At 41.1% G+C, this 12,238-nt stretch overlaps 1 protein-coding gene across 1 annotated transcript; it reads left to right on the top strand.

The window, feature by feature from the left end:
• The first annotated feature begins 3,573 nt into the window (after positions 1-3,573).
• LOC133155748 (hepatic and glial cell adhesion molecule-like) lies at positions 3,574-10,749 on the top strand. Its single transcript, XM_061281276.1, has 7 exons — positions 3,574-3,751; positions 6,892-7,239; positions 7,765-8,046; positions 8,359-8,449; positions 8,552-8,619; positions 8,957-9,027; positions 9,113-10,749. The coding sequence occupies exons 1-7, from the start codon at positions 3,661-3,663 to the stop codon at positions 9,476-9,478; spliced, it is 1,317 nt and encodes a 438-aa protein (XP_061137260.1). The 5' UTR covers positions 3,574-3,660; the 3' UTR covers positions 9,479-10,749.
• The last annotated feature ends 1,489 nt before the right edge of the window (positions 10,750-12,238 follow it).

Genomic DNA, 12,238 nt, shown 5'->3' with positions numbered 1-12,238 from the left:
ATTAGGAGGGAAAAAAAAAATTGTACCCATGTATAATGCGCACCCCAGATTTTAGGACAATAAATTAGTTACATTTTGCGCATTATACATGGAAAAAAATGGGAGGTTGATGTGACCAAAACTAGACGTCTAAAATAGGTTGATTTTTAGACCAAATATAGACGTCTAAAATAGGTTGAGTTTTAGACCAAATATAGACGTCTAAAATAGGTTGATTTTTAGACCATAAATAGACGTCTAAAACAGGTTGATTTTTAAACCAAATATAGACGTCTAAAAAAGGTCTATAAATCAACCTAATTTAGACGTCTATTTTAGGTCTATATATCAACCTATTTTAGATCTAAAAATCAACCTTTTTTAGACGTCTAATTTTGGTCTAAAATGTGAGGGATGAAAAAAATTAACCTTGGCAACATGGCTTATTTTCATATGTCATATCTTTAGCATGGTCCTTAGTGGACTCTAAAGATTTAATTAGCTGGATAGGGTCTCCACTCTTGATCAAATATGAAGCAGCAGGATTGGGAACAAAAGCTCTAACAGTGGTTGCATCTAACCCACTTGCTTGCTACCTTTTACTATACGTAGGGGATACTGTATTTATAGCTGCAGGTGTATCAGCCATACTTCAGTGGGCCAGGTAGAATTAATGAACCTGTCAGACTGAATCCGGAGCCTGGCAAAAACGTCCCTCTGGGGGAGACCCCCTTTTTGCAACAGGGGGGGGGGGGGTGTTGTCCGCGCAGTCACCCGTCGCTTGCGTAGGAGTGTCGCAAACTCTGGCGTTAAGGTACAGGACACATAAAATGAACAACAGAAAACAGGGTTGGATATAAAAGGTACCTATCGTAGCATTTCAAGTGATGATGTTCAAATATATTTTTAAAAAGTACAAGGCAAGGCTGGTTTCACTTGTGCCACAAAGGTGGACACTGTTATGTGGACAATTCGCCTCTAAAAATGTTTTTCCTTTTGTCAGAAATAAACCAAAAGTCTGACTTTAAATCTATTATATTGCTTAACATGAAATTGCATTATGTACAATGTAACATATGCATAACATATTCATAATTTGTCTATTGCATCCCTCATTGAACCATAGTTTCATGTTTGTTAGATCACATTTCTTTTTTTTTTATGGCATTTTATATGTTTTATGATTTCCCAACATTGACCTCAATCCTTAATTACCTGATATCAGTTGCACAGAAAACAAAAAAAAAGGAAAAATAAAACAAAAAATGTAAAAAAATGCGTGCAGGTATTTTTTTAATCCAATAGCAATCATCACAGCGGTGTTTTAATAATACAATTTGGATTTAGACCACTGTTATGTGGACAATTCGCCTCTGAAAATGTTTTTCCTTTTGTCAGAAATAAACAAAAAGTCTGTCTTTAGACTTATCTCATAGATTGAATAGAAATGTGAAGTATCAGATATTGGTATTGGTTCCTTGGTATCGGTATCACCGAGTACTAAAGAGAAGTCCTAATCTAAGGTTTCTAAAATTGTGCCGGGATGTATTCTTTTCTACTTTATGACTTCCCACTGTTATTGTCTTTCCCCCCCCAACAAAACCACTGGAGCTTTTTTCGACCCTGATAACAAACAACTGTTCTGTCGGTGTTCTGACATACTTAAACTCCACTCGCCCGTTTCTGTTTTTAGAGACAGGAGGATCGGGGACAGTAGAGAGCGATGACACATTGCAACGACGGCCCTGTCCTGGCCTGGATGTGCAAAGAGAGGAGTGGGAAAGGCTAAGCAACGTAGCAAGCAAGTATGGACGGCTGGCACAAGCTGGCTAAGTTGGTTTACAGGCGCACCAATTTACCACCGTTTTTGTTTCCTCCTTCAACAAAAAATTACCTTCAATGAACCATTTGAGGATGTGTTGTTTTTGTCTTTTTTTCGTGAACTTTAGCACTTCTTCAGCTGTCTTCATCAGTGTGTACAGATGTATTTGAGCCAAAATTGACAAGCATGAACTTGTGAAACTTGTGCTAGTTTTAGATGATCTGTGAAGATGAATGCCCTTGAAATATATAGCAGGGCTTCTCTTTTGGATGGTCAGTGTATGAACCTCGTTTGCATCGGCAGTAGACCTCTGCGGCTTAAATTATTGTGCATTGTTTTTATGACGTGCTTGTATCTTCATATTTAACTCGCTTGCTAAATTCATTAAAGGGTGAAAAAAGATTCTCTAAAAATCCGCTTTGTGTAGCTTCTACTTCTTTTCTGTTTGTCGAATCGTACAGGCACGAAGCTACCGAGTATTTCCATGGTGTCACTAGGCTCATAAATAACCATCCTGTTCTTTATTGCATATGGCAGTTCAAATTAAACACTAATATTTCTGCACGGCTTACCGAGCCAGTCTCCCGTTATGAGAAATGAGCGTGAACATCTTCAGCCTCCCTGTGCTCCCACTCAGCCTGCCCACGCGCATCTGAGCCACACCACAGCGCATATACATTCTCACACAGGCAAAAAAAAAACACACACAAAATTGTCCTGTGCACTTTTGCAAGCCGGTTTTGTTTTTGAATATTTTTATTTTTTTTTAAATCTTTTTCTCAGTCTGCTTTTAATTCCAGAACTCAACTTGTCATCATCAAATACAGGAAATTGATCTCAATCTTAAAGTGCACCAAAGTGGTTTGAAGTCACCGTGGAAATTGTGGAATGAGCCCCACTTGACTAATCAGGACAAAAAAAAAAATCAAGGTTTTACATCAAATTCCGACTTGTGAACTGCGTGGGCGACAAAACAAGTGGTGTCAGACTATGTGACAATGGGTCCTCTCACGGCGCTCCTGCTTCCCCCCCTTTTGACTGCAAAGAGTCATCCTTGAGTTGGAGTGTGCCACGAGATGAGAGGATGAGGGGCGACGAGATGGGCGGTGGTGGGCGGAGTTTAGGGGAATGGACTTTGATGGCCGACTACACACGAGTGTGTTCTCACATTGCCCCGCTTTTGAGTTTTCAATCATGTTGTTGCTGCTTTATAAAATTTCCCTTTGTCGGCGGGCACTGCAAATTCTTTACAAGATGGAGAAATGTACTTTCAGTATTAATCATTTAGTCTAGAGAAAATGGTACAATAAATAATCTGGAAAGAATTAGTGTCACGTGAAAAAAAATGGTTGCATTTCAATTAAATTGAATAGAAGAAATAAAGTAATATGTCCTTATACCTCCTCTCTAACGGGATTTGATTGCAAGCCTGGTTGCTAAGTAACCATTTTTGAATTTACCAAGCTGCCTCCAGTTAGACTGAACAGAAGCTTAAAGAGGCAAGTTGTTTTTTTCCGACGAATGAGGACCTCGAGTGCGCCATTCAAGTACAGTTGCACACTTTTCAGCAGAAAGTTCATTAATATTTTCAATTCGTATTTGTCAAAAACCTTTTCAAGACTCTTGTTGCTTTTATGGTGTGAAAGAGAGCAGCTCATCCATACTATGTCTCTGTCACACACACACACACACACACAGTTGGGCTGTTGTTGCCTATGACTGGGGGTGCCGAGAGGAGAGAGTGGGGCTCAGTGTGTCCAGGAAGAGGCCAGTGTTGCAGTGCAGTGGCGAGAGAGACGTGCCCAGCGTGGTTAAACCATGCTCACTAAGTGGGAGAACGCCTCTGCCCAGGACACAAGATGAAGGCGGGGAGGAAGACAGGCCACAGTCTCTCTACTGACGTTCCTGCACTCCTCACCCTGCTCGGCCTCCTCCTTCTACTCTTCACAGGTGTGTCCTAACTTTTTACTTTTTAAAATGTTGACATGTATGAGCTCCTGGTAACATCTTTTGGACTGTTGCTGATTATGTAGTGATGTTTCTCTCCCCGTGGTGGTTGCAGGACAGTTTATTTGATAGCCCTTTTAATTATAAACAGTTAAGGGCTCCGCAGAGGTGATTTAGGCATTTTATTACCTCCACCAAGTGCAAAAGAAAGAGGTTGTGATGACTGTTCATTGGTTTGTTAACGAGCGGTATCGATGTTGTGATTGACTTCTCCATAATCAGTACCAACCTTTTAAATCCTATGATACACACGAAGGTGGGCAAGATGCCCTGGAAGGGTTGCCAGCCAATTGCAAGGCACTAACCTATTTAAAGTTAGGGAGAATATGTGCAAAGGTGCAGTAAAGGTGTATATTTTTGTGGGTTTGCGCTCAGTGGAGCCATTATGGTCTACAGAATCCAATACAATTCCCAAATTGGTTTTTGTCAGTGAACCAGGAAGTAGCCTGCTAAGCTAAATTTATTTATTCATTTATTTAATTAATTAATTTTAAATTTTATTTTATTTTATTTTATTTTTACTGGAGGAACCAGAAAGTAATCTGCTAACATAGTGATAGAGAAACACATTTGACAATGTTTTTTTTTTCTCTCATTGTTTTAAATAGTTAACCTCTGTGTGTTACTAATTGGCATTTTTACTTTGTGACTGTGATTCTGTTCAAATGTTGTTGAGCGCAGCAAAAAAGTTCAAACCAGCGAGCTGGACCTATCGTGCTAAGAGCTCTTGTGCCTAGCTCCAACTTCACCGCTGACAAAGACTTTCTCTCTGGCTCCCAGTTTCTCTCGCTCACTCTTTTCAAGGGAGCTCCAACAATCGTGCCCTTTGTCTTATCGCCTAGACAACCCCTGTCCGACGGCCAAAGAGGTTGCCATGACGAAGAGGCGATGCCCTGCTAACTGCGTGGCTGCACAGAATTAGTCAACAGTGCAGAATATTTCTCTCACTTTTTATTCTCTCACTCTCTCGTTCCCTGTTGTCTTGTTCACATCACAGTGGGACTCCCCCCAAGACAGCCGGCCAAGAGCCAATGTTTGGACTTGTGTCCACTTAGGGAGAAGCTGTCTCCACAGGGAACATATGTGCTATGCTGTTTTGCTTACCAAGACAAAGCTTCCCTATAAAGATCTCATGGAAGGATGAGGGAAATCAAAATTAGTATTTTACATGTTGGGGAGGATCTCCTGCAGCTTCTGTGAAGCGGATTACCGATCAAGATGTGAAAAGCCTGAGCACAGTGTGGGCAAATTTTTTTGTTTTGTTTGTGTGCAGAGCACACAGTGAGCACACTAATGGCTGCATTTAAGGCGCCTATGCAAAGAATTTGGACTAATTAAATTGCCATCAAAGGGAGGAAAAAACAAGACGCTAAAATCGTGGCAACTCAGTGAAAGCAAGGGAAATATTTAACTCAATCTATTGTATTTTACCGTATTTTCCGCCCTATAAGGCGCACCTAAAAACCTAAATTTTTATCAAAAGTCAACAGTGTGCCTTATAGTCCGGTGCGCCTTATATATGGATCAAGTGATGAATTTGTTGATCCATACTGGTTGTACACAGTGCTTTGCCAAAATGTTTTAGTACGTTTTAGTACGACTAGTAAATTACAAGGTCGCATCGCTTCCCAACATTACGGTAACTGTAGTCAGGGGGCGTCACCGAATAGCTGTTGTACCCGCGAGGCTATTTCATTTCAAAATAGGCTGCTCCGTTAATGTTTCGAGTAAATCTACGGATCGATATGGAAGGGAAACATAGGTAAGTAGTACCAATGCGTTAGATCGAACTTTCGTCAGTTCTGATCATTTTATAGGAGCTCGTTTGAGAAACGCGATTGTTTACACTTTGCTGAGGCTCATGGGAGATCGCGAGCTAAGGGTCATGGGTTTTTGCGGATGGCTAATGCTATAACGATAGCTGCTATACGCGCGAGGCTATTTCATGTCAAAATAGGCCGCTCTGTTCATGTTTCGAGTAAATCTACGGATCGATATGGAAGGGAAACATAGGTAAGTAGTACCAATGCGTTAGATTAAACTTTAGTCAGTTCCAATCATTTTATAGGAGATCGTTTGAGAAACGCGATTGTTTACAGAGGGCTCATTGGTTATTGGCTAGTGGGTGCATACCCTAGTCAACCTCAGTTTGTTGCAGTAAAGCTTCTATTTTATGCGCCTTATAGGCCGGTGCGCCTTATATATGGACAAAGTTTTAAAATGGGCCGTTCATTGAAGGTGCGCCTTATACCCCGGTGCGCCTAATAGGGCGGAAAATACGGTACTTTGTTTTGTAAAGTTTTGTGCACATTTCAACCATGGACAAAATAATGTAAGATTAGATGAAAAGACTTAACTATTCTGGATTGGCTCACTTCCTGGTTCGAGAAAGCCCAACAGGACCATACCAATTTTCATTTTTGGAAGTGGGACAATTTTACCATTAAGAAAACCTACCTTAGCTAGCAGGCAACTATTACGAAAAGAGAGCTTAGCTCGAAGGCTACTTTCCGATTCATGAAGGAATTTTAAAAAGTGAGGAAGTAGAATAGGATTTGCAAAATAAATTTTGTCTGTAAATGGATCTAAAATTGCATCAATGCAGGGCTCCAGTCTCAGTGGTGCAAAAGAAGCCTCTAAATAAGCAGGCCCATCATGATGGAAAATGCACCGTATCGTCTGCCTTTAACAATGGAGACACTTTGAAACTTCGGAGCAAAAAGAAGCCTGAACGTAAATAATGAAAGTCCAGGAGAACTAATTTGGCCTGAATTTCATTAGCGGTGCCAGTTTCATGCTGACTAGCTGTCACATGATTGAAATGAACCACTTTAACATTGTTAGTGGTTTTTTTTTTTTCTTTTCTTTTCAGTCTGCAAATCTAACTACTGCTGTTAGTGGGTGACTTATTACAAGGGAGTGTCCTCCATGGTTTGTTTGACTCAAGTCACTTGAGACTTGACTTGACTTGCTATATATATAAGATCTTGAAACTCTTTTAAAACCTGAAAGTTAAAACTTCAGACGTACCCCAAGAGAGTTACTCGTTTTAACTCTTCATCCAACCTCTCTATTGGCCCCAGGTGAGGTGTCGGGGGTGAATGTGACGAGCCAAACCCAAGTGGTGAGGGGCATCGTGGGCAAAGAAGCTCTGCTGTCCGTCAGCTACTCCAGCAGCAGCGCGGACAAGCCGGTAATCAAGTGGCAGGTGAAGAGGGACAAAGTGAAGCCCGTCACCGTGGTGCAGTCCATCGGTATCGACATCATCGGGAACCTTAGGCCGGAGTACCGGAACCGCATCCTGGTGTTCGAGAACGGCTCGCTGCTGCTTCACAACCTGCAGCTGTCGGACGAAGGATTGTACGAGGTGGAGATCTCCATCACGGATGACACCTTCACGGGGGAGCACTATATTGAGCTGACTGTGGATGGTGAGTACTTCTCTCTTCGATGGACATGTTGAACCGTGCCAGGAACTGTCCGATGCTCGTGGTATCGTGAGCAGGCATGTTGTCCAGCCTTAAGTTCTTCTGCTACGAATCTCACCTTTTTTTGAGTCGTCTGCAGTTTATAATTACTGCAAAATACACTGATAGAGATAAATAATCCCGGATGCATAAATACAATTAAAAGAGAAGTTATTTTGATACCTGACTAATCTCTCGATTATTTTTGCCGATTAATCGGTAAAGTGGATTGTTTCTATCTCTTTATATATTATCTGTCAGGAATCCGGCAAAAATGGTCTACATTGTTTCCAAAGTAAAAGTTGATGTTTGAAACTCTTTTGTTTTGAAGCATTTTTTACAAGGTCCAATATTAATCACTAAAGATCAGATAGAAAATGTATAGCTGGACTATAAAGTACAAGTTCAATTTCATTTAAATTTCTTAAAACATGTCTTTCTGTATATATGAGCCTCCTATCTCAAGCGCATCTATGCTGTCGTCCTCAGTTCCAGTTTCCAAGCCCTACATCCAGATGGTGGCGTCATCTGTCCTCGAGTACAGCGAGCACTTCAACTTGCACTGTTCCCACGACAATGGCACCAAGCCCGTGTACGCTTGGCTGAAGGCAGGCAAGGTGCAGGCCAACGACTCCCGCCTGCTGCTCTCGCACGACCAAAAGGTGTTGACCATCGCCCGTGTCCTCATGTCGGACGACGACATCTACACCTGCATGGTGGAGAACGCCGTCAGCAGCATGAAGAGCACGCCCGTCAAGCTCACTGTCTACAGTAGGTGGCATCATACACCACCGGGGTTCCAGTATATATTCAGATGTTGTTTTCAGTTGCATGCCAAAGCAATTATTCCATCTCAGTGAGCTGCACAGAGGCATGCCTGCCTCTCAAACAATGTTGGCATGAAAAAGGCATGAATGGACTATTTGATGGGGGGGAGGAAAAACTGTAAGCAGTGTGAGAATAATTAAATAAATACATAAATAAATAATATGCATAGTATGTTTATATGTATAAGGTTATTTATATTATTTTTTTTTATATTTCTTTTTTTGTCTTCATCTCAAATGTCTGCATCTGGTTCAGGACGGAGCTCGCTGTACATCATCCTGTCCACCGGAGGCATTTTCCTTCTCATCACCCTGGTGACCGTGTGTGCCTGCTGGAAGCCATCCAAGTAAGAACCAGTCTTTTTTTTTGTGTCCCGTCTAATTTACCTCGCTTTGGTCTGGCTGTCGCATAAACATGCAAGTGTTTTTTTGTTGTTGTTTTTTTGTAGAAAGAAACATAGACCCGTCCCGCAGCGAGCCCCCATCTACATGGAACAGGGAGAAAATGGACATGATAGTAAGCAAAGATTTATTTTTGCACAATGCTTTATTATTTTTGGCAATGGCAATACGAATATTTGAGCTGCCATTTTATGTTCTGGATTATATCTAGCAATGATCTTGTCATCTTACTTTATTTAGGTCATTTCATTTTTTGGAGGTATTTTCTGTTTGTAAATTTGAATGCTCACGCAATAATAATTTTACCATTCGCCCTAATTTATAGCTATGTCGTTTCAGAAAGAAAATGGATGTAATGCATTTCAGTTCCATAACCTTCTATAATTTTAGATATTTTACAATTTTTTGGTGTTGCACAATTATTTCTGGGTTTTTTTTTGTCTCCATTGCAGTCGACGTCGTCCCCAAACCAACCACCCTCGGTCGAAGGAGTCCCATGCCTCTGTATGTACTCAATGAAGATGTAAGTGAGATCTGATTTACATGAATATAAAACAATAAATATTGTAAAACACTGACAAGATCAACTCTTCACTCTCATCTTCCAGGAGACTCTTGAGCGTTTGGAAGAAAGCGCTTGCAATGCCTACAGCCAATCAGAATTGAATTTCCCCGCAAGCTACGTCCCGGTCCTCCCCACCCATGGTCACAGAACTGAGCCGCCCATCTGGACCACCCCGCGCAGGTACTCGCGCAGCCCATCCCCGCTTGCACAGCTTCTCCCGCAAGTCTCGACGGGACCTCCACTAAGCCCCGCACGCTCGCCAGCCCACTCGCCCTGTTCGTCTCCGCGCAGTTTTAGCCCCATTCGAAAAGTTCGGCCTCCTGTCGGAATCCCAAACATTCGTCTTCCCGTGGAGGCGGAGAGTCCCGCGACCAGCGAGGAGACGCAGCAGGGTTCGCCCCAGCAGTGACGTCACGCCTTGCGTTTACTTGCCAGCAATTCCTTCTGTGGCCATCAGCAATACTACATCCCGTAATATAAAAGTATTTTCATAGGTTACATGTACCGAACTATGCAGAGCGCCCTTTTTTAATGTTTTACTCATTTCACTGGGAATATTTGATGAGTAGCTTGGGTATCTACACATTTTTTTTTTATCATTTAAATCTCTGATTAAATTAGAAATCTACAATATTTTGTACTTTTTTATTTTTTTTTTTATATATCCATATTTGTTTACATTAATACCGTCCTCTGCCTAATAGTCTTTTTTTTTTTTTTTTTTTTTTTTTTTTTTTTTTAAAGCTGTTATGGCTTTTTAGTCCACAAGATGTCCCCATCACATTGCATTCTCTCAACTCCCAGGCAGTGGACTTAATTTACCATGCCCATTTTCTTATTTAACTGCTGGGTTTTGGATTCAAAGTATATAGTAGTTCCTAAAATAAACATAGAATTAGGTGAATTAAAATGGCGGCCTAATTAGCATGAAGAGGCTTTAATTCAATTATGGCGATTTTGCAGTGATTAAAGGGCACCGTGCAATCATGCAACCTCCAATCAATTGGCTCTCAATGTGACCATTCATGATTTCCTTCTATTAGAAGACCTGTTGTGTGTGTTTTGCGTATGATATAATTATTTGTTGAGAAGGCCAGAATTAGGAACAGCTTTTATAGTATGACGCTGTTTCAGTTTCTTGTGATATTAAAAAAAAATCGACCAAGATAAATCATTTCACAACTAAAGCCCTAAGAAAATGCAATCGATTATTTTTTTTGTGTGTGTGTCATCTTCTCAAGAGGAGAAATAAAAATAACTCAAATGTGATTGCACAAGTGTCCACAACCTCATAAATGGGGATGTGGCTGTGTTTAGAGTAAACAAATGATATTCATGTTAAACTGGGGGCTATCACAAACCTGTCACCATTTTAAGTGCCTTTGATTAATAAGAAATAAAGTTCAGATCTTCTAGTAAGCTTTTCCTCACGTTATTGCATGATTTTAAGCAGACCTATCTTAGAAGAGCGGATGCTGTTATCGGAAATGTATCTCGCACCAGTTTTGTCGAATCATCCGATGGAGAGCACAAAAACACACTCAAACACACCAAAACCAGAAGCGTCCTATTATCAGGATAATTTCCCTTCCCCTCAGATGTCCGTCCAGCTGCACAGCGAGGCCTTTTGTCATTGAAATTGCTATCATTTCATTGGCACCTTTTATCCTGAAATGTGTTTAAAGGTGTGATGCATCCTTTGGATGACACAACATTGTTTGTTTTGATGTGGACTCCCTTCTCTCTGAATAAAAGCTTCTGGATACACATAAAGTCAAGCCAAGTAGAAATGTGGACAAAAATTTCACAGAAGATAGGGACTAGATTAGTCGATAAATCAATAATGCTAGTTAGCTAGCCATAACTTAGCGGCTAAACCGAAAATATGAAAAGGTCAACTGTAATCACTTTTTAGATTGACAAAAACACGATGGACTTTTCACATTTATTCCAGGATCTCTTCCATTGCGTAGCATTTTTATTGAAATATAGGGAGTGGGATTCAGCGATGCTAATTAGCCTCGAGGGACATGGATACCGCATGACGCTCTCCATCTCTAATTAATGACCTCCTACACGTTGGTTGGTGGAGCGTTTTCACTCAAGCCCTGTTGATGTGGAATTCCCCAGACGAGGGGAGGGGGTGACAGTATTGTCGGAAAACTCTTATCTGGCTTTTGTCAGTGACTGTAGGTCAAGATTTTAATAATTGGCAGTGGGCAGGTGGAGACTGGTTGGTAAAATGGCGGGTAAAATGACTCCTATTTACACTGCCATACATATGTGGGAAATATATGTGCTTAATAGATCTTATTTTTGACAATATTGTTTTAATGCATGTATAAAAGATCCACTGAAAATTTCATGAATGTTTGTCAGTGTTTTGAAGATTTTTTTTGTGCGGAAGGTAGTAAGAAACATCTCAAATCTTTTTGTGGGTGTGGAGGAGAAATCAAGGGGGCGGGGTTTATACATAAAATATATGTATTATGTTTTTAATTGTGCTGTCCATACGGAACTTCAAATAAAACCCACAATCAAGGATTTTCATCACTACTTCTACACTCCACCGATTATCAGGCCATGCCATCCCCTCGTGATCACCCGACTCCAAAATAGCACCAAAAATAAATCTCTTCAAGTGCCTGCGTGGCTTCAACTCATCTGACCAAACCATCTGGTGTGCCTCCTCTCAAGAAGCAAGTCAGCGCATGAGTGGACAAGGGCACGAGTAGGCAAACGCAAAAGCAAGAATCATCATGTGCCTATTTGTGATGTGTGTTAATAAAAAAAAGGTCACAAGAGTCAACAGTCGGGAGGATAACCCACAAAATAACCCCATTTGTGTTGGTTGGTCCCGTTTTGACCTATAATTGGGTTATTCTTGACCCAGAGTAAATTAATGCTTTATCTCATGGATCCGTGTTTCATTCACCTATTGGCCATTTTAATCAAGGCTATGTTTATGCCCACCGTATTTACGTGTATCATTCCCCTCAGCATGTACAAGAGGCCTCTGACCACAGCGTAGGGTCACAGGGGGTTGTCTTATTTCTCACCATAGTAACGGTCCCCTGGCAACCAGCCAGGAGAGCCGGTTATATTGATGGTACACCAAAGCCCTCTGACTCCCTCACATCGCATCTCCATCGCTCAGCTCATCGCCTCG

The sequence above is a fragment of the Syngnathus typhle genome, linkage group LG6 (assembly GCF_033458585.1).
Source record: "Syngnathus typhle isolate RoL2023-S1 ecotype Sweden linkage group LG6, RoL_Styp_1.0, whole genome shotgun sequence".
Classification (NCBI taxonomy): Eukaryota; Metazoa; Chordata; class Actinopteri; order Syngnathiformes; family Syngnathidae; genus Syngnathus; species Syngnathus typhle.
The sequence above is the reverse complement of the archived record's forward strand: the minus strand, read 5'-3'. Positions and strand labels throughout refer to the sequence as shown.